This window comes from Xenopus laevis, chromosome 6L (assembly GCF_017654675.1).
Source record: "Xenopus laevis strain J_2021 chromosome 6L, Xenopus_laevis_v10.1, whole genome shotgun sequence".
Classification (NCBI taxonomy): domain Eukaryota; kingdom Metazoa; phylum Chordata; class Amphibia; order Anura; family Pipidae; genus Xenopus; species Xenopus laevis.
In genome coordinates this window covers 159,767,508-159,788,373 of record NC_054381.1, presented here as the reverse complement: position 1 = coordinate 159,788,373, position 20,866 = coordinate 159,767,508, and the positions used below count along the sequence as shown (strand labels likewise).

Genomic DNA, 20,866 nt, shown 5'->3' with positions numbered 1-20,866 from the left:
GGTCATCTTTTCTTAAAACTAGTACCAAGCACTGAACAATTCCATTCAAATGGTTTAAGAAACACTTAATTTCAATTAAGTCCAGTGGCGGAATACTTTGCACAGCAGCGCTGCCAAGATAATTTAGCACATGAGATGCCAACAGAATGACCAGCGTTCATGACCTACTGGGGTAAAGCATTGGCTATAGGGTCTCTGAGCGCCTATAAACTTTCCCAGGATTTGACTTCATTCTTGCTGTGCATTCGTCAGGCTAATTTATCAATAATGATGGTTGCAGCCACCACTCCTGCTATGGTGTTTATATAAAGTGGTTTCCAACTGGTCTCATCATTTATAATGTCTTTATTGAGGCGCTGCATCTGCTAGGTCTCGCCGAGTCCAACAGATGGTGGAAATCTCCTTGACTCTGCAGTAAGAAAGATCTCATTTAGTTTGTTGCCTGAAGCAGGGAATGAAGATCATTACGTTTAACACTGAGCGTGCCACTGACAATAGATTTAGGAACGGATGTGCACTGCTGCTGGGAGAAAACAACTTAAATCAAATGTCTCAACATTCACTTAATGTTTCTGTTCATCGTCTATTTGGTAGAACCTTCTCAGTTGCAATTCGACAGGAACAATGAATTGGGCAACCCTGAAATGAAGTTCTCTGCTTGAGGGTAGTTGGGTTTTTTTTGCTGTTTGGTCTTTGAATTGTCCTGGAATATGTCATATCAGGGATATTCTTAAGAGATGTGCAATCAGGTTTATGGGCTGAACAAAACATGCAGCCACGTAAAGCAGCAGTTGTAAATAGGAAGAGGGATACCAGGTTTAGTAGAGAAGATGGAGCAGTAGGGCACATGGTGTAAGTCATTACACTAAGTAAGGTAAGATGGATACTGTACAACAGAAAGGCTACTGTAATGCAAGTTGGTAACAGCAGGGCAAGATAGTGATAGTAATGGAAGATGGAAGGCGGTGGAAGGGCAAGAACCTGTCAGTAGATAAAGATGGAAATAGTAGAGCAAGACAGCAACATTAGGTCACCATTTTTAGCTGCAGGGTAAGATGGCAACAGTAGAACAAGCTGGCACCATTAGAACGTGGTATCAAAATTAAGGCAAGATGGCAACAGTAGGAATCAATGTGACAGGAGGTAAAAATGACAATAGTAGAATGAGGTGACAGCAGTAGAACCAGATGGCAACAGTAGAGCAAGATGGCAACAGTAGGAATCAATGTGACAGTAGGTAAAGATGACAATAGTAGAATGAGGTGACAGCAGTAGAACCAGATGGCAACAGTAGAGCAAGATGGCAACAGTAGGAATCAATATGACAGTAGCTCAAGAGGACAACAGTAGAACCAGATGGCAACAGTAGAACAAGATAGCACCTGTAGGAATCAATGTGACAGTAGGTGAAGATGACAGCAGTACAACGAGATGGCAACAGTAGGAATCAATGTGACAATAGGTGAAGATGACAACAGTAGACCAAGATGGTAACAGTAGAACAATATGACAATGGTAGGAATCAATATGACAGTAGGTCATGATGACAACAGTAGCACTAGATGACAATGGTAGGAATCAATGTGACAGTAGGTCATGATGACAACAGTAGCACAAGATGACATTGGCAGGAATCAATGTGACAGTAGCTCAAGATGACAACAGTAGAAAAAGATGACAATAGTAGGTATCAATGTGACAGTAGGTCAAGATGACAACAGTAGAACAAGATGACAATGGTAGAAATCAATGTGACAGTAGGTGAAGATGACAACAGTAGAACAAGGTGACAATGGTAGGAATCAATGTGACAGTAGGTCATGATGACAACAGTACAGCAAGATGGCAACAGTAGAACAAGACAGCAACAGTAGAACAAGACAGCAGCAGTAGTACAATATGAAAATGGTAGGAATCAATGTGAAAGTAGGTCATGATGACAACAGTAGCACAAGATGACAATGGTAGGAATCAATGTGACAGTAGGTCAAGATGACAACAGTAGAACAAGGTGACAATGGTAGGAATCAATGTGACAGTAGGTTAAGATGACAACAGTAGAACAAGATGACAATGGTAGGAATCAATGTGACAGTACTGTAGGTCATGATGACAACAGTGAAGCAAGATTTCAAAAGAAGAACAAGATAGCAACAGTAGGAATCAATGTGACAGTAGCTCAAGATGACAATAGTAGAACAATATAGCAACAGTAAGAATCAATGTGACAGTAGGTCAAGATTACAATAGTAGAACAAGATAGCAACAGTAGGAATCAATATGACAATAGGTCCAGATAACAACAGTAGAGCAAGATGGCAAAAGTAGAACAATATGGCAACAGTAGGAATCAATGTGACAGTAGGTGACAATGATAACAGTAGAACAAGATGACGATGATAGGAATCAATGTGACATTAGGTCAAGATGACAACAGTAGCACAAGATAGCAGTGGGGGGATCAATTTGATAGCAGGGCAAGAAGGCAACAGTAGAACAAGATGGTGACAATAGAGCAAGACGGCAACAGTAGAAGGCAATGTGACAGAAGGGAAGATGGATACAGTAGGGAAAGATGTCAACAGCAAGACAGAAGGGTAAGAGGCAAAAGAATAAGTGCTTCCATGTATCCTCTGCTCTCCTCCCAATACAGCAATTCTTTTACATGTAGGGCAAGGTGCAAAGTGCAAAAAACATGGCAGATTGTGTTCATTGTTTGCACTTTGCAACTCTATAGCATTCTGGGCAAATTGTAGGCCAAACTCCTTAACAAGGACCTGCCTACCCATGACCTCCTCTCTGATGACAGATTGGACTAGAGAATCTACCTCAACTAACAACATTGGTGGCATTATTACATGGCATGGGGCAAGAGCAGGTAGAAAGCCCCTCTTAACCCAGTTTTTTGGACTGGATTGAGAGGGGGAAGGTTAGGGACAGGTGCTGATAGGGAAAAGTCTGACCATGACTGCTTATCCAAGTTTCTGACTCATGAAGTGCAGTGAGATTTGTCTTCTTTTAAGTTTTATTTGTGTTTGTTAGAATTTTGTTAATATTTCATAAGCCGTAAAGCTGCAGATCCCAGTGGATACAAAGTGCTCTATGAGTCAATCATTATTATCTGTACAACACAGGGCTAAAAGGCTGGGGAAGAGTCAGGCCATGTATCAGTCATGTTCTATTAGAGTATATTTCTCCTGCCCCTCTGAGTATTCAGATCCATATTTCCCTGTTACTGAACATATACACACACGTTTGGTTTGCTTTAAGGCATAATCATCCTTAAAATCCCCTATTAGTAAAATAAGTCTGTTATTTTAAAGCTACAGTAGAATTATTATGTTTTCCTCCCCTAAGATCTCTTAGGGCTCTTTAACAAGGTGCGACAAAGTGCATAGTGTTAAGTGGGACAGAATGCTCTGTTATACAGATAGCTAGAATCTCAGCTGCCATAAAGCAGGACAGGACTGCTGCTTACAATGGGGATCAGATAGGATCTGTGCAGCCACTGGGACAGAATGTTCTGTTATACAGATAGCTAGAATCTCAGCTGCCATAAAGCAGGGCAGGACTGTTGCTTACAATGGGGATCAGATAGGATCTGTGCAGCCACTGGGACAGAATGTTCTGTTATACAGATAGCTAGAATCTCAGCTGCCATAAAGCAGGGCAGGACTGCTGCTTACAATGGGGATCAGATAGGATCTGTGCAGCCACTGGGACAGAATGTTCTGTTATACAGATAGCTAGAATCTCAGCTGCCATAAAGCAGGACAGGACTGCTGCTTACAAAGTTAAGGTACAAGCACATTTAAAGTACATGCACATATACATTTATTATAAAACCATAAGAGATGTATAATATACACACATCCTATATAATAAAGTTGAAGTGTCTCTGCGTCCAGTCCCTGTGTCCGTGGGATTGCGCTACTGCGCATGTGACCCACGGACCGTTAATTTAACGGGCTTATTGTCTAGTATATATATATAAAACAAGTGTCAGATATATCCTTACACAACAATGATCTAGGTTTTTTTGGGTGTATGATTCTGGGGCTGGTGAATAATACCTGGCGAGCCCAGAGGCATCCGGCTAATTGGAAAAATTAATAGAAATGACAGAAAAGCTAAAAAATGCATGAAGTAATTTCACCCAATATTGCCCAAATCAATTTCCAGGTGAATGGCCAGACTATCTTTCCGGTCATTAATCCCATTTACAAGGTGCCGTGCATTTTGTTGAGCTGCGCTTTAAATCCGGGAACCACCATCTGACAATCTAATCAAAAATAATATCACTTTAAATTCTCAAAATGTGAATAATTATAATCAAAACCGGCCTGGCGTCAGCTAAAATCATTTTCCCTCTTAATATATCAAGCAATGCTAAATTAAAAAGTGGGGCCAGTCGGAACCACAGGCGCCTCGAGAGGTTTGATTAATCATTCAATGCCTTTTCCTTTTTCTTTTCTACCTACTGTACATCCGATTCCTGACTCCAGCAACGAGAAATCAGTGACGCGGCATTCATGTGAAAGAACAGGAAATAAATACATTGTTAAAAACAACTAGTTAGAAGAAAATACAAGGCAACATTGGTCAACAAGGAGGCTCTACATCTCAATGGTCCTCATAAGCATGTTGGGGTAGATTCTGAATTAGCAAGACCATCTGTTGCCCCAGTCTCAGGATGGGAGCCCAGGACAATTGTGGACAAGCAGAACCACCGTATCCCCTCAATATTTATTTCTTCACCCCATTCTTCAATCTCAAGGCCAAACTTGGACTGGGAGTTCATTAGTGTTGATAACAAGAAAATCTGTTATCAAAACTACATGTTATCGCACTGCATGTTATATGTTATATGATATAACATGCACCAGAGGAAGGACCAGTTGGGTCCGAAACATGTAGTGCGATAATAAAACTACATACTTGCAAAGACTCTCCAGATTTTCTTGTTATTATATGTTACTGAGGTGGAGATGGCTACTCCATTTGTCTGTGGAAGAGTCTGACTAACTAAACCAATTGGTGGATCACTGAGGAATAATTTCCAGTTTTCATTAGTGTTGAGCATGGCCTGTTGTCTCTTACAACCTCTAATTTATACAATTGTCTTTTAGGAGGCTGAACCAAGAAATTCCCTCCAAACAGTCCTCTACCTGTAAAGAAAGTTCGGAGCTGCTCAGCAGGGAGAATGGCCTCCATGCCTGGTTTATGGACTTTCTGTCACCTTGGTGGTGCTCACCGGCCAAGAGTATGCCCACTGGAATCCATTGTGTCCATGCTTTAAGGTTGGAAATAAGGCCCTATGGCTAAACTATGGGAAACTTTTTCTGCAGACTTCTATTTGTTGCACCCAAGAAGAACCTCGACACATCATGAATGGATCTTTGTGAAGATGTAAACAGAAATAACAACAGCATTAGTTGGGTTTTGTGGGGGTTGGTATAAGCTCATTTACAATGTCGCTGCTTCCCATCATTCTGATATACACGAATGGTGTTTTCATTTCAACAAAGCTTAGCCCCTTGTTGAAAGACATCAATGGAGTTCAATGCAGATCCAACTTCACTACAATGGACCAATGTAGGTTCTTCACAAAGTAGTCACCTTTACTAAATATATTTGAAAAACATACAGGCAGGGAGAGGCTCAGGCCTAACGCATTTCGTGACAATGGAAAGCATCTGAAGAATCTTCTGTTCTTGTTTTATAGTAGTATCCAACCAACCAGTTATATAAACTCAATGATTGTGCCATTTATACATATACAAGCCTTGATTTTGTTAAGTAGCTTGTCCAATTTTGGGGGCTGATTGGTTGTAGAACTACAGGGCATGGAATCTATCTCTAACACCAAGCTGCTCAGCCAAATAAAGCCTTGAAAATCTGTGTATGGATCTATCTTCAGCCCCCTCCCATGAACTGTCCCCCATATGAGAATCCCTGGACAGATGTTGATTTTGGCCTAGATATTTATATGTTTAAATACCCAATGAAATGAAGAAATGTTAAAATAGAGCAATAATTACCGTTGCATGCCTTCCTATTGCACAGTCGCCCCTCTTCCAGAACTCCTTCGCAGATATTCCCCTCCTCTGGCGATGAAAGACATGTCCTTGTTCGGGTTTGCAGACCACCCCCACAGTCCCTGTTACAATCTCCCCAAGAAGTCCATGAGGTCCAACCACCTAACGGGAAGAAAACAGAGGTTTATGATTAATGCTGAGGCTTTAGCGAAGGCATCAGAATAAAACTACGGAGCAAATGTCTCCTCCTAAAGAAAGCTCTATCTTCACATTCAAGAATAGTCACCTCCTGATTGCCAACCCACCCACAAAGACAGCATTGATGAAGAGGTTCAGAGACATCTCATTTATTTACACAGGGTGTCAGCATAATAAGGGAAGGTTTTGGTTTAGCTGGTCTTGTTTGACCATAGCAAGTCATCATTGCAGAAAAAATAGACACCAGAAAGTGGACATCCTAAATACTAGAGACGGATATTTATAGAAATGCTGTATTTTATATACTGAACATACATATGCTGAACTTACTGTACCAACCCAAAAGTGCTGCAGCCCTATAAAAGATGTTCACAGTAGCTTCCAAACTTCTGATCTAGCTAGGTTCTCTCTTGTGTGTCAGTGGCACTGCACATGCTCAGTGTGCTCTAGGCAGCTACTACAGTCACCATCTCTAACTACTATACCTGCTATTAAACGGTCATCATACTCCCTTCCCAGAGACTATTATCCACTGTTACAATAGACACAATCTCTCCCTACTATACCTGCTATCCCACAGTCACACTCCCTTCCCAGAGACTATTATCCACTGTTACTATAGACACCATCTCTCCCTACTATACCTGCTATCCCACAGTCACACTCCCTTCCCAGAGACTATTATCCACAGTTACTATAGACACCATCTCTCCCTACTATACCTGCTATCCCACAGTCACACTCCCTTCCCAGAGACTATTATCCACTGTTACTATAGGCACCATCTCTCCCTACTATACCTGCTATCCCACAGTCACACTCCCTTCCCAGAGACTATTATCCACTGTTACTATAGGCACCATCTCTCCCTACTATACCTGCTATCCCACAGTCACACTCCCTTCCCAGAGACTATTATCCACTGTTACAATAGACACAATCTCTCCCTACTATACCTGCTATCCCACAGTCACACTCCCTTCCCAGAGACTATTATCCACTGTTACTATAGACACCATCTCTCCCTACTATACCTGCTATCCCACAGTCACACTCCCTTCCCAGAGACTATTATCCACTGTTACTATAGGCACCATCTCTCCCTACTATACCTGCTATCCCACAGTCACACTCCCTTCCCAGAGACTATTATCCACTGTTACTATAGGCTCCATCTCTCCCTACTATACCTGCTATCCCACAGTCACACTCCCTTCCCAGAGACTATTATCCACTGTTACTATAGGCACCATCTCTCCCTACTATACCTGCTATCCCACAGTCACACTCCCTTCCCAGAGACTATTATCCACTGTTACTATAGGCACCATATCTCCCTACTATACCTGCTATCCCACAGTCACACTCCCTTCCCAGAGACTATATCCACTGTTACTATAGGCACCATCTCTCCCTACTATACCTGCTATCCCACAGTCACACTCCCTTCCCAGAGACTATATCCACTGTTACTATAGACACATCTCTCCCTACTGTACCTGCTATCCCACAGTCACACTCCCTTCCCAGAGACTATTATCCACTGTTACTATAGACACATCTCTCCCTACTATACCTGCTATCCCACAGTCACATTCCCTTCCCAGAGACTATTATCCACTGTTACTATAGGCACCATCTCTCCCTACTATACCTGCTATCCCACAGTCACACTCCCTTCCCAGAGACTATTATCCACTGTTACTATAGACACATCTCTCCCTACTATACCTGCTATCCCACAGTCACACTCCCTTCCCAGAGACTATTATCCCACTGTTACTATAGACACCATCTCTCCCTACTATACCTGCTATCCCACAGTCACACTCCCTTCCCAGAGACTATTATCCACTGTTACTATAGACACATCTCTCCCTACTATACCTGCTATCCCACAGTCACACTCCCTTCCCAGAGACTATTATCCACTGTTACTATAGACACCATCTCTCCCTACTATACCTGTTATCCCACAGTCACACTCCCTTCCCAGAGACTATTATCCACTGTTACTATAGGCACCATCTCTCCCTACTATACCTGCTATCCCACAGTCACACTCCCTTCCCAGAGACTATTATCCACTGTTACTATAGACACCATCTCTCCCTACTATACCTGTTATCCCACAGTCACACTCCCTTCCCAGAGACTATTATCCACTGTTACTATAGGCACCATCTCTCCCTACTATACCTGCTATCCCACAGTCACACTCCCTTCCCAGAGACTATTATCCACTGTTACTATAGGCACCATCTCTCCCTACTATTCCTGCTATCCCACAGTCACACTCCCTTCTTACAGTACTCACATTCCCTACTGTACCCACTATCCTACAAGAAGACTGTAAAAAATAATGGAAGAATTTGTGTTTGTAATGTAAATGTATTTCTTGGCCATACACACAGTCTAATGTTAATAAAACACGTTAGAAGTAAAGTCACTGTACATTTGGGGCCTAACAAAACCTTGCTTTCTGCAATGGTGAGAATAATTTCGATTTACAATCCAAAAGTAAAATATGCATCTCAGTAGAATTTCCAAGCATAATAAATCCTGCCAGAGAGGACAAACATGAGGTTCTCTCTCTACTGCCCCAGGCCTTGTATTTCTAAATTACTAAGATTTAACCATGTCCCTGATCACAGGCAGTTCTGGCTGATTCTGCCCCTATTCATCAGTGTTAATAGTTAGTGATCAACGATTTGAATGGAACATTAAAGGAAATGATTCATTTTTCCACAAAAACCCACTTATGTTAAGCAGAGAGATTATTTATATGTGTTTAAATATTCTACAGTAAATGTGTTATTTTCACAAATAATATTTCAAACAAGCCAGCTGATCACCCCTAAATGCTCAAATATAACTCTCTCCTGAGGAAGCAAGAAATTCTATGAATTGTGTAAATCTGTTTTTATTGTATGATTTTATTGCATGCTTTTTGGAAAGATTCAGATAGAGACATAATCTAATCTTTGGCATGAACGCTGCCTTTAGTATTGGAGGAGCCCAGGGTAAAACAGACTTTTCAGGGGTTCATTAATAACATAGGACAGATTGTACTCTTATACATTAACTACCTGCTGAATGTTGGAAAATATTTCCATAAGGTTTTCTATTCAACTCCATATCCTACTGGACCAACTTGACCTGTTCTTACAATCTTAATCAATTTATGATGATGATTTTCTCCATCTTGCCCTACTGTTTCAAATTCACTTTACTCTCTTCATCCTGCCCTGTCTTCATCTTACCCTACTGTCCCCATCTTGCCCTACTGTTTTAATATTGCCCTATTGTCTCCAGCTTTCCCTACTATTTCAGTCTTGCCCTACTGTCTCTATCTTGCCCTACTTTCTCCATCTTTCCCTACTTTCTCTATCTTGCCCTACTTTCTCCATCCTTCCCAAATGTCTCCCTCTTGCCCTACTATTTCAGTCTTGCCCTATTGTCTCCATCTTGCCCTACTGCCTCTGTCTTGCCCTACTTTCTCCATCTTTCCCTACTGTCTCCATCTTGCCCTACTTTCTCTATCTTGCCCTACATTCTCCATCTTGCCCTACTTTCTCCATCCTTCCCTAATATCTCCCTCTTGCCCTACTATTTCAATCTTGCCCTTTTGTCTCCGTCTTGCCCTACTGTCTCCATCTTGCCCTACTTTCTCCATCTTGCCCTACTTTATACATCTTGGCCTACTGTTTCAACCTCGCCCTTTTGTCTACATCTTACCCTACTGTTTCTGTCTTGCTCTACTGTCGCCATCTTGCCCCACTTTCTCCATCTTGTTCTAGTGTCTCCATCTTGTCCTACTGTCTCTGTCTTGTTCTACTGTCTCCATCCTACCCTACTGTCTCCATCTTGCTCTTCTACCTCCATCTTGCGCTACTGTTTCTGTCTTGTTCTTCTGTCTCTGTCTTGCTCTACTGTATCCATCCTGCCCTACTTTGACAGTCTTGCACTGCTGATTCTTTCTTGCCCTACTGTCTCAGTCTTGCCCTACTGTCTGGATCTTCTCCTACTGTCTCTATCTTACCTTACTGTCTCCATCTTGCCCTACTGTCTTCATCTTGCTCTACTTTCTCTATGTTGCCATACTGTACTTTCTTCATCTTGCCCTACTGTCTCTATCTTGCTGTACTGTAGTCATCTTGCCATACTTATATCATTGTACCCTCATGTCCTTACCATCTTTGTTAGCTTTACTTTCTTTCCTGATCTGTATCCCTTAAATAAGTGAGCCCTTCTGTAGACACAGAGTCCTTCCCCAATAAGAAGGCAGCTACACAGACTCATCATTTCGGTGAGACCAGGAGGCCAGTGGAGCAGATGAGAGAAAAGACAGCAATTTAATGTGTTTTGCGATCTCTGGAAATAACGCGTGACCTTTTAGTTGGTGTCAAAAATTCAGTGCATAACATACAGGTTTTATTGATCTTGGACTCAACCTTTCCCCTGACACTTTCCAGTTATAAAACTGTCTGTTTCTATTATGTCCTTTCTGAATGGAAAGGAAAAGAGTTTTCACAATTGCCCATCGATCTTCTCCACGGTCTCGAAATGCCACAATTTCCACTATTTTATCTGCGTTTCTCTTGCAAAGAAGCAAATAGAAGGGATTTATGGTTCTGCCTGGACAACAGACAATGACTTTTAGTTGCTGTTCTAGTGGGATATAGTTCAGCGCACAAAGAGGAGCTGTAATGTAACCAGCACCGGTGCCACGTAATACTCATACAGTCACCATTACATATAAGGCCTTCAGGTTGAGTCCCTGTAGTTACACCCAGGCAATACTCAGTTGTTATAATACAGAAATCCTCATAGAACCTGTAATATATTTACATAGTGATGTCTTTATAATCCCATGTCTCCCACAACCTCAAATAAGAGAAGAACATGAGAAGTGACAGCTCAGGAAGAGACAGCACTAGAGTGCGCAGCTCAGCAAGAGACAGTCACACTGGGGCCGACCTTGATTCAGTCCCAAGGGCACCGTGTGATACAATATGGGTCCGGCCATTTATTACAATAATCCGTATTCGCTTTCAGATGGATCAGAGGTTATCGACATATTTGCAGGAGCCGGGGAGAGTACTTAGTGCAATCAATACCATATCCATAACCAGCCATGTGCACCGCCAGCAACCTGCTTAACCAGCCACAATCCCTGCACCCCGGGGGCAACGAGCAGTGGAATTATAACCCCCCCCCTTTGTCATGAATGAATTGGAAATCTGACAGAATTAAAAGGCTAAAGGTTTACTTAATGCAGATCGTTAGGCAGCAAATAAGCTCTGGAATCGACAAACGTTCCCTTTAGGTGGCTCATAATTCACTTATTAAGACTTTCAGGCCATTTCTTTTTTTCACAAAAAGCAACATGAAACCTGTAATATGATATTTAATCAGAAATCATAATCTTCCTGATTAATCAAATTGCAAACCCGTCTCCAAAATATATTCCAGCATCTCATATTGTGCCGCATTATTGTATATTCTGCTGCAGTGAAACAACGTCATGAATCTATATGTGGCACCAACCGGAACCCACAGTTCTCATGTACTAATGGGCCACTAATGTGATACTGAAACTGAATATTCACATTCTCAAAATATTACACAGGTTTTAGGGACCCATTTATCTAAAATATTCTCCCCCTAACTGACCTTCAAACTGGGCCCCCTTAGCTCATAACAAGATTACAGATATATAGAAACATTGGGGTAACAGTCACCCTGCTATAGTTCCAGGGGTACCCAGGGTACAAATAAGCACTCACCCCAAATCCCCCCTAACTGACCTTCAGACTGGGCCCCCTTAGCTCATAACAAGGTTACAGATATATAGAAACATTGGGGTGTCACCCTGCTATAGTTCCAGGGGTACCCAGGGCACAAATAAACACTCACCCCAAATCTCCCCCTAACTGACCTTCAGACTGGGCCCCCTTAGCTCATAACAAGGTTACAGATATATAGAAACATTTGGGTGTCACCCTGCTATAGTTCCAGGGGTACCCAGGGCACAAATAAGCACTCGCCCCAAATCTCCCCCTAACTGACCTTCAGACTGGGCCCCCTTAGCTCATAACAAGGTTACAGATATATAGAAACATTGGGGGGTCATCCTGCTATAGTTCCAGGGGTACCCAGGGTACAAATAAACACTCACCCCAAATCTCCCCCTAACTGACCTTCAGACTGGGCCCCCTTAGCTCATAACAAGGTTACAGATATATAGAAACATTGGGGGGTCATCCTGCTATAGTTCCAGGGGTACCCAGGGTACAAATAAACACTCACCCCAAATCTCCCCCTAACTGGCCTTCAGACTGGGCCCCTGTAGCTCATAACAAGGTTACAGATATATAGAAATATTGGGGTAACAGTCACCCTGCTATAGTTCCAGGGGTACCCAGGGCACAAATAAACACTCACCCCAAATCTCCCCCTAACTGACCTTCAGACTGGGCCCCCTTAGCTCATAACAAGGTTACAGATATATAGAAACATTTGGGTGTCACCCTGCTATAGTTCCAGGGGTACCCAGGGCACAAATAAGCACTCGCCCCAAATCTCCCCCTAACTGACCTTCAGACTGGGCCCCCTTAGCTCATAACAAGGTTACAGATATATAGAAACATTGGGGTGTCACCCTGCTATAGTTCCAGGGGTACCCAGGGCACAAATAAACACTCACCCCAAATCTCCCCCTAACTGACCTTCAGACTGGGCCCCCTTAGCTCATAACAAGGTTACAGATATATAGAAACATTGGGGGGTCATCCTGCTATAGTTCCAGGGGTACCCAGGGTACAAATAAACACTCACCCCAAATCTCCCCCTAACTGGCCTTCAGACTGGGCCCCTGTAGCTCATAACAAGGTTACAGATATATAGAAATATTGGGGTAACAGTCACCCTGCTATAGTTCCAGGGGTACCCAGGGCACAAATAAACACTCACCCCAAATCTCCCCCTAACTGGCCTTCAGACTGGGCCCCCTTAGCTCATAACAAGGTTACAGATATATAGAAACATTGGGGTAACAGTCACCCTGCTATAATTCCAGGGGTACCCAGGGTACAAATAAGCACTCACCCCAAATCTCCCCCTAACTTTTGGGTGAATATAACAGAACATGTATCCCAAATCTCACTCTGCGCCCTTTGAGGTTGAGAGGCCCCCACTACTCCAGGAAGAGATGTAAGCCCCACATTTTGGGTGGCAGTGCTACAGAGTGTGAGTAGCAGATACAATACAAATAACACAATATCACAATTTATGGCAGACACAAAACAGAAGACTCACTGGAAGGTGTGGAAGTGGAAGCTGCCATATAGATAAAGTAAGTGTACAAAAGAATAAGGCGCGCACTCTAGTTCTGGCCAGTAGATGGCAATGCTGTGCTGGAATCAGAACGCTGTATCACGCCACATGGCAGCTCCCACTCTCCTTGCCCTGCAAGTGCAGACAAGTAAGGGTTAACTGCTCGGACTATTAAGAGTGGAAGCTGATGAAGCAGTTGCACAGACTCTCCCCAAAGCGTTTTCCGTTTTGCAGAACCCTGAAATACCATTTTCCAAAAAGCAAGTTCTGCTAATTATCCTTATTACTCGCGCCTCCCGAAAGCCATTGTGTATTGTAAGCGCCTGGACTGTATCCGGACACACAGCTCACATTAATGCTAATCATGCTGCTCGCCTCTTAATTACCAGGGATTTGCTCATCAGCTGCTGCACTGCTATTAGCGAATGACTGACGGACGTTATCAGGGGGCACCCCCTCCCCATATTACTGGAGAGTAAAATCCTCAGGTCACCCCCTGAGAAGCAGGCAGAGAATAATGAGCGATTTGCAACCCCTAAACCTGCCTGGATTCACTTTTATATTATTGACCCTGACAGTCAAGGGGATTGGAGGAAACAGAGAAGGGACCAAAGTGATTTGTATAATCTCAAAAAGGTTATTGTGCCATTATTTCTGGGGAGTTGATTTCCTGTGACAAACTCTTCTTCCTGCCTGGGAATTTACAGCAGCCGTCTCTTGCTTTACGGCACGGATTCTAGATCTACCTGGAGGAGCAAAGCAATGGACAAACCTCAGTGCAAAATTAAGATCTCTGTGTTTTATCCATTATGCAATTTCCCCCTAAATTCCCAATTAATTGCAACCTAACATGCATGTAAATAAGCTTCAATTTAGGAAAACACACATTTCCCCCCCTGCATTTGTGTTTGAATGGTATTGCCTCCGACCTGCGGCATTAAAGGGATTGTTCTCCTTTAAATTAACTGTCAGTATGATGTAGAGAGGGATATTCTGAGACAATTTGTAATTGGTTTTCATTTTTTATTATTTGTGGTTTTTGAGTTATTCCGCTTTTTATTCAGCAGCTCTTCAGTTTGTAATTTCAGCCATCTGGTTGCTAGGATGCAAATTCCCCTAGCAACCATGCAGTGATATGAATAAGAGACTGGAATATGAATAGGAGAGGCCTGAATAGAAAGAGGAGTAATAAAAAGTAGCAATAACAATATATTTGAAGCCTTACAGAGCATTTGTTTTTTTTTAGATGGGGGTCAGTGACCCCCATTTGAAAGCTGGAAAGCATCAGAAGAAAAAAAGCAAAGAATTGAAAAACTATAAAAATAAAATAAAATAATGAAGACCAATTGAAAAGTTGATTAGTACTGGCCTTTCTATAACATACTAATAGTTAATTTAAAGGTGAACCACCCTTGTAAGAGGCTATATAAGGGCTCATTCACTAAAAAGGGGTGCAAAACTGAGCACTTGAGATTTGAGCACTAAAACTCCCACTACTTGTAGCCAGTAAGTATTGCATAAACTAGGGGGGCATTCAAAGGGACACCCACTTACTGATCCCAAACGAATTGCTCCCTAATCCACAGCGTAAAGACGATTATGGGCTCTTACAGACAGGCGCTTTAAGCTGCGCTCCCCTGCGTTCCGGTTTCATGCGTTCAGCAGTAGGTGAGCGCAGGATTAGACGCACTGAATTCTTTTCAATGGGGCTGTACTCACTCAGACGCATGTAAGCGCCGAACGCAGGAAAGATGCAACATGATGCGGCCCAACCTCGTTCGGCGCTGACATGCGTCTGTGTGAATACAGTCCCACTGAAAAAAAATTCAGTGCATCTAATCCTGCGCTCAACTGCGGCTGAACGCATGAAACTGGAACCCAGGGAAGCGCAGCTAAAAGCCCTAAAGGACACGGTGCAAAAGTAAATCCATTGCATCAATGTGCACTTTGCCCCCACCATTAGTAAAGGAAACCTATAGAGTAGATTTTGCACAGGGCATTGTTTATAATGATGAGCTTTGAAAGCTCATTGGACTATGTAGTTGGTTGCGTCACATGACTGGTGTGAATGGTATCACCTCTATCAGTACAGAAGCCAATGGGAAATGCTCTTATACCAATAATGGAAATTAAATCACAGCCCCCTCTCCATGTGCCCTGAGCCGACATTTGCTGAGAGGTTTTCTGCGTGGGTGCCCCTCTGAAGTGCAACATCGTCCTGAAATAATCCTGTGGGGGAGGGGAGGGTGAGGTTTGTCAGATATAAATCATTGGCCCCAGCCAGGGGCCCCGTCACTGGAGGTGCTTGTGGTGCCACGTAAGGTTGAATAATTAACATGCACGTTGGTTAATGCGGTTGCATGTAATGCGCTCAGACATAATGGGGACATTTCTCTCTCATCAGTCGGAGTGGGACATTATTTATGTGCCAATCACCGGCCCCTGGATGAGAGGAAATGTAACCGCCGGCTGCTGGAATTGAGTCTAATGTGGCCAACCAGGCAGTGGCATGAGAAGAAGAGGGTGCGGGGGGCATAGAGGGGACTCGCTAGGGGCAACCACAAGCCACTCAGGTATTGTGACGCCAGAAAACAGGTCAACAAAAGGGGTAACAGTATGGCAGCTCCGGGGTCATCAAACCAATCAAATGATAAAAAAAATGAATAAACTGTCATATTTAACATTTACTTCACCAACACCCTTTTACTGTGCCAGGATAGTGGGCAGTGGTGTAACTAGATGTTACTGGGCCCCACAGCAAATCAATTGTAGGGCCCCCAACATATTCAGAAGTTGTCCTGTTTTACCAATATATGTTGGTGTGTCTTTATATTAGGGCCTCGTGGGACCCCCTATACCTCCTGCAGGGTCTGCCTCCTCTCTAGTTACACCCCTGATACTGGGCTTAGAAACGCCCCCTTTTAAAGGGGTGGTTCTCCTTTTTAGTTAACTTTTAGTATGTTATAGCATGGAATTCTAAGCAACATTTCAATTGGTCTTCATTTTTTCTTTTTTATAGTTTTTTTTGTAATTATATTACTTCTTCTCACTCTTTACAGATTTCAAATGGGGGTCACTGACCCCATCTAAAAAACAAATGCTCTGTAAGACAACAAATGTATTGCTATTGCTACTTTTTATTACTCCTCTTTCTATTCAGTCCACTCCTATTCATATTCCAGTCTCTTATTCAAATGAATAAATGGTTGATAGGGCAATTTATACCCCAGCAACAAGATGGCTGAAATTGTAAACTGAAGAGCTGCTGGATAAAAAGTTAAATAACTCAAAAACCACAAATAATAAAAAATGAAAACCAATTGCAAATTGTCTCAGAATATCACTCTCTACGTCATACTAACAGTTAATTTAAAGGTGAACAACCCCCTTTAAGTGCTTGTGATGTCAGATGCATCAGGTACTTGAGTATTATTACTCGCACAGCAGGTGATCAGTACGTACCCTGTCTGGGTCCTGGGGTAACATACAGGCTGTTATATGGACCTAATTCCCCCCATGGTGACAGTCATGAAGTTCTTGGGTTGGAGGGTAGGACCAGGTACTTGTTTTGGGGAATAAACAAAGCAGGTAGGTACATTTGGGTATGGTTGTGACTCAGAAGGTACAGATGTGGCACAGGTTTTCCCAACCGGATCTGTGTAGGACTCTTTATTACAATAAATTTTTATTGAATATAGCAAAAAAAGTCGTACAGAACATTATTACCACAAAAGCATCTCTAATACACATAGGTATACAAAGCACATCAAAGGTGACACAGAAAATCACAGTTGGTAATGAGATATTAACAGTAGAACAACTACAATTAAATGAACCACAAAATACACAATAGGAAATATCCATTAAAACAATAAGAAAATAAAATCAAATAAAAGAAGTAATGGAAAAGGAAATAAAACCATTTCTACACTAACAGCAAAATAAAACTCCCGTTACTATAGAGAAAAAAGGATGCTAGGAACACCAGGCCCAAATCTATATTCAAACCAGGGACTCCAGACCACCAAAAATGTCTGATGTGTGTCTAGTAAGATGCTAGTCATCTTCTCCTGTGACATAATCCAGTCAACTCTAACTTTTACAGGATCAAATGGGATGCACCTCTGTTTCCAAGCCTGAGCTAGGGTCTTTTTGGCCGCAGTCATAATAAAGGTAAACAAACGGAATTGGGCATGGTTCAAACCCTCCGGCTTAACCCCTAATAACGCTAATGCAGGATCCCTGGGTAGGGAAATGGCAAAAATAGAATAAACCATATTAAACACTCTGATCCAGAACCTACGTGCCATAGGACAAGACCACCAAGTATGATACATCGAACCTATTCCACCGCAACCCCTGAAGCAACCAGGGTCAGCTGAAGGAGAAAATTTGGCTATACGGGCTGGGACGAGATACCAGCGAAAAAGCACTTTATAATTGGACTCCTGCAAAGACACATTATTGGATGATTTCCTAGCCGTAGTCCATGCTTGGTCCCATTCTACAGGATCTAGGTCACGTGAAAGATCTTTATGCCAAGCCAACATATACGGTAACATCAAGGGCTGCAGGGAATCAAAAAACATGTCATAAATATACGAAACCGCCTTGCGTAATCTAGGGGAACGAATGCACCAGGTTTCGAAAGCGGTTGATGGAACATCCGTAGGCTCAACTCTAGACCATTGGGAATGAACAAAGTGGAGGATTTGTTGTAACCGAAACCTTTCACCCAAGGGGATAGAATATTTATCAATCAGTTGGTGCAGGGAAAGAGGACCAGAGGGCGAACACAACTGACCCACCGTATATATATTGCGTTCGGTCCACCACACAAATTGAGCAGTCTGGAGTCCCGGGTTAAATAGTGGATTCCCAAAAATGGGAGTAGCACATCTGAAGGGAGAACATAAATGTAGTTTCTTCTGGTGAGTATCCCAAAGTTTCAGAGTGTGTTGAAAACACCTACTAAGTATCTTGGGTCTGTTCCCCGGGGGACACCAAATTAAAGCAGTGGGTGAATATGGTTGTGTGAAGGCGGCCTCAATAGAGACCCAGTGTGGACTATCGTCTGTAGAATGGAGAGTTAAAATCTGAGCCAAGTGGGCCGCGCTATAGTAAAAGAGAGCTTAGGGAGCCCCAACCCCCCCCCCCCCTGTTCTTAGGTTGAAACAAGGTTAGTTTACCAATTCTAGGGGATTTCCCAGCCCAAACGAACCTAACAATAGAAGATTCAAATCTATCTAGACTTCCGACAGGAATCGGAATAGGTAGCGTCCTAAATAAGTATAATAGCTTAGGGAGGAGGGTCATTTTAACAGAGTTAACACGACCTACCCAGGAGATAGTATGAGAGCTCCATTTCTTCAAAAGGGCCTCCAAAGATTTAAACATCGGCGGATAATTATGCTTGTAAAGATTGTCAAAAGACCTGGCCAATTTAATCCCTAAAAGGGAAATATAGTGAGGTTGCCAGGCGAATTCAAAATTAAGCTGAAGCAATTTTTCAACCTCATGGGGAAGATTGATATTAAGGGCCTCAGTTTTCTGATGATTCATCAGCAGTCCTGAAATGGAACCAAATATATCTAAAAGTTTATATAAATTGGGAAGCGAAGTCATTGGTTTGGAAATAATAAGGGTTAGATCGTCAGCGAATAAACTAATTTTATGATGTTCCGCCCCTACAGTAATGCCCGTGATGTTGGGATTAGAACGAAGCGCAATTGCTAAAGGCTCTATTGCTAAATTAAAAAGGGTAGGAGACAAGGGGCAACCCTGACGAGTCCCTCTACAAATCGGAAAAGGTTTAGATGTAAAGCCTAAGATATTGACCAAAGCGGACGGAAAATTATATAGTGCCCGAACCCACGTGAGTAATTTAGATCCAAACCCCCATTTACTGAGAACATAATATAGGTAGTCCCAGGATAGCGAATCGAAGGCCTTACGAATATCAAGTTTGAGGATCATAGACTTAACATCAGCTACTTGGGCGCGCTGGATCAAAATGCGTGTGGCTATAATTTTACCTAAAATTTTAATATCCGTATTCAAAACCGAAATAGGCCTATAATTTTTACAATCAAAGAGATCCGAATCAGGTTTAGGTATGGCTGAAATTTTCGCTTGCAATGATTCTGGGTGAAGAGAACTGCCATTAAGCATATGGGTCAAATAGGGGGTCAGTTCCTTAGAGAATTTTTTGTAATAGAGATTCGTAAGGCCATCGAGACCAGGAGCAGTATTAGATTTCAGTAGTTTAATGGCCGCAGAGACCTCCTCCGGTGTTATAACATCATCAACATAAAGGGCCTGATCTGGGGTAAGTTTAGGTAGAGCAAGATCCCTAAAAAAACTGTCAAATCGTTTATCCGAAGTAATAGGGGGTTTGGCATATAATTTCTGATAGAAAGACGCAAATGTGTCTGACATCTTTAAAGGGTTACCAGTCAAAGAGCCTTGGGAGGTACGGATTCTATGGATGGAAATGGGTTTATCCCTCTCATTGAGTTACGAGCCAACATTCTACCTGGTTTGTCAAGAGAACTGAATAGTTTATGTCTGGCCCAACGTAAGGTCTTCTCAGCATTGGTAGTTAAAAGCAAATCCAGATCTCTTTGGGTACGTTGGAGCTGAGAAAGATGGGACTCCGTAGGGAAACTGATATAAATTTCAGATAATCTATCCAATTCCTTAACCAAAATATCAATGGCCTTCTGCCTGGTTCTTTTCCGCTGGGACCCAATCTGGATAAAGATCCCTCTCAGAACGGGTTTATGGGCTTCCCACAATAAAGTCTGCGAAGAGACCGAGGGAAGATTTTCCTTGAAATAATTATCAAGATCCCCTTTAATCTTGTGCACTATATCTGGATAGCTTAAAAGCGAATCATTAAGTCTCCAGAATCGAGACGGTGGACTCGTAGAAAGGTGGGATAGGGTGGCCAGGACCGGACAGTGGTCAGACCAGCAGTTATTGACTATTTTAGAGGCTCGGAGTGAAACTACTAAGGCAGATGTGAGAAATATATGGTCAATTCTGGTGGAGACCTTATGAGGGGAAGAATAGTGAGAGAATTGGCGGGTATCAGGATTCAGTTCTCTCCAGGCATCTACAAAACTATGGGAGCTTAATAAATGTTTAAACCGTTGGGCATCTTTATTGGGGCCCTCAACCCCCTGTTTCGCAGGAACTGATAACCGATCTAGTCGCTGATTCCAAACCATATTCGAATCCCCACAAATAACCATTTGGCCCACCTGGTTGTGCTTACAGAGATCAAACAG

General features: G+C 42.5%; 1 protein-coding gene across 6 annotated transcripts in view; it reads right to left on the bottom strand.

The window, feature by feature from the left end:
- Window positions 1-20,866, bottom strand: part of LOC108718612 (adhesion G protein-coupled receptor B1-like) — a 323,650-nt gene that overhangs the window by 142,196 nt on the left and 160,588 nt on the right. For all 6 annotated transcript variants that reach the window (XM_041566669.1, XM_041566667.1, XM_041566668.1 and 3 more), the window contains exon 3: window positions 6,042-6,200. In XM_041566669.1, the coding sequence (XP_041422603.1) occupies window positions 6,042-6,200 (159 nt within the window). The remainder of the gene's footprint in view (window positions 1-6,041; window positions 6,201-20,866) is intronic.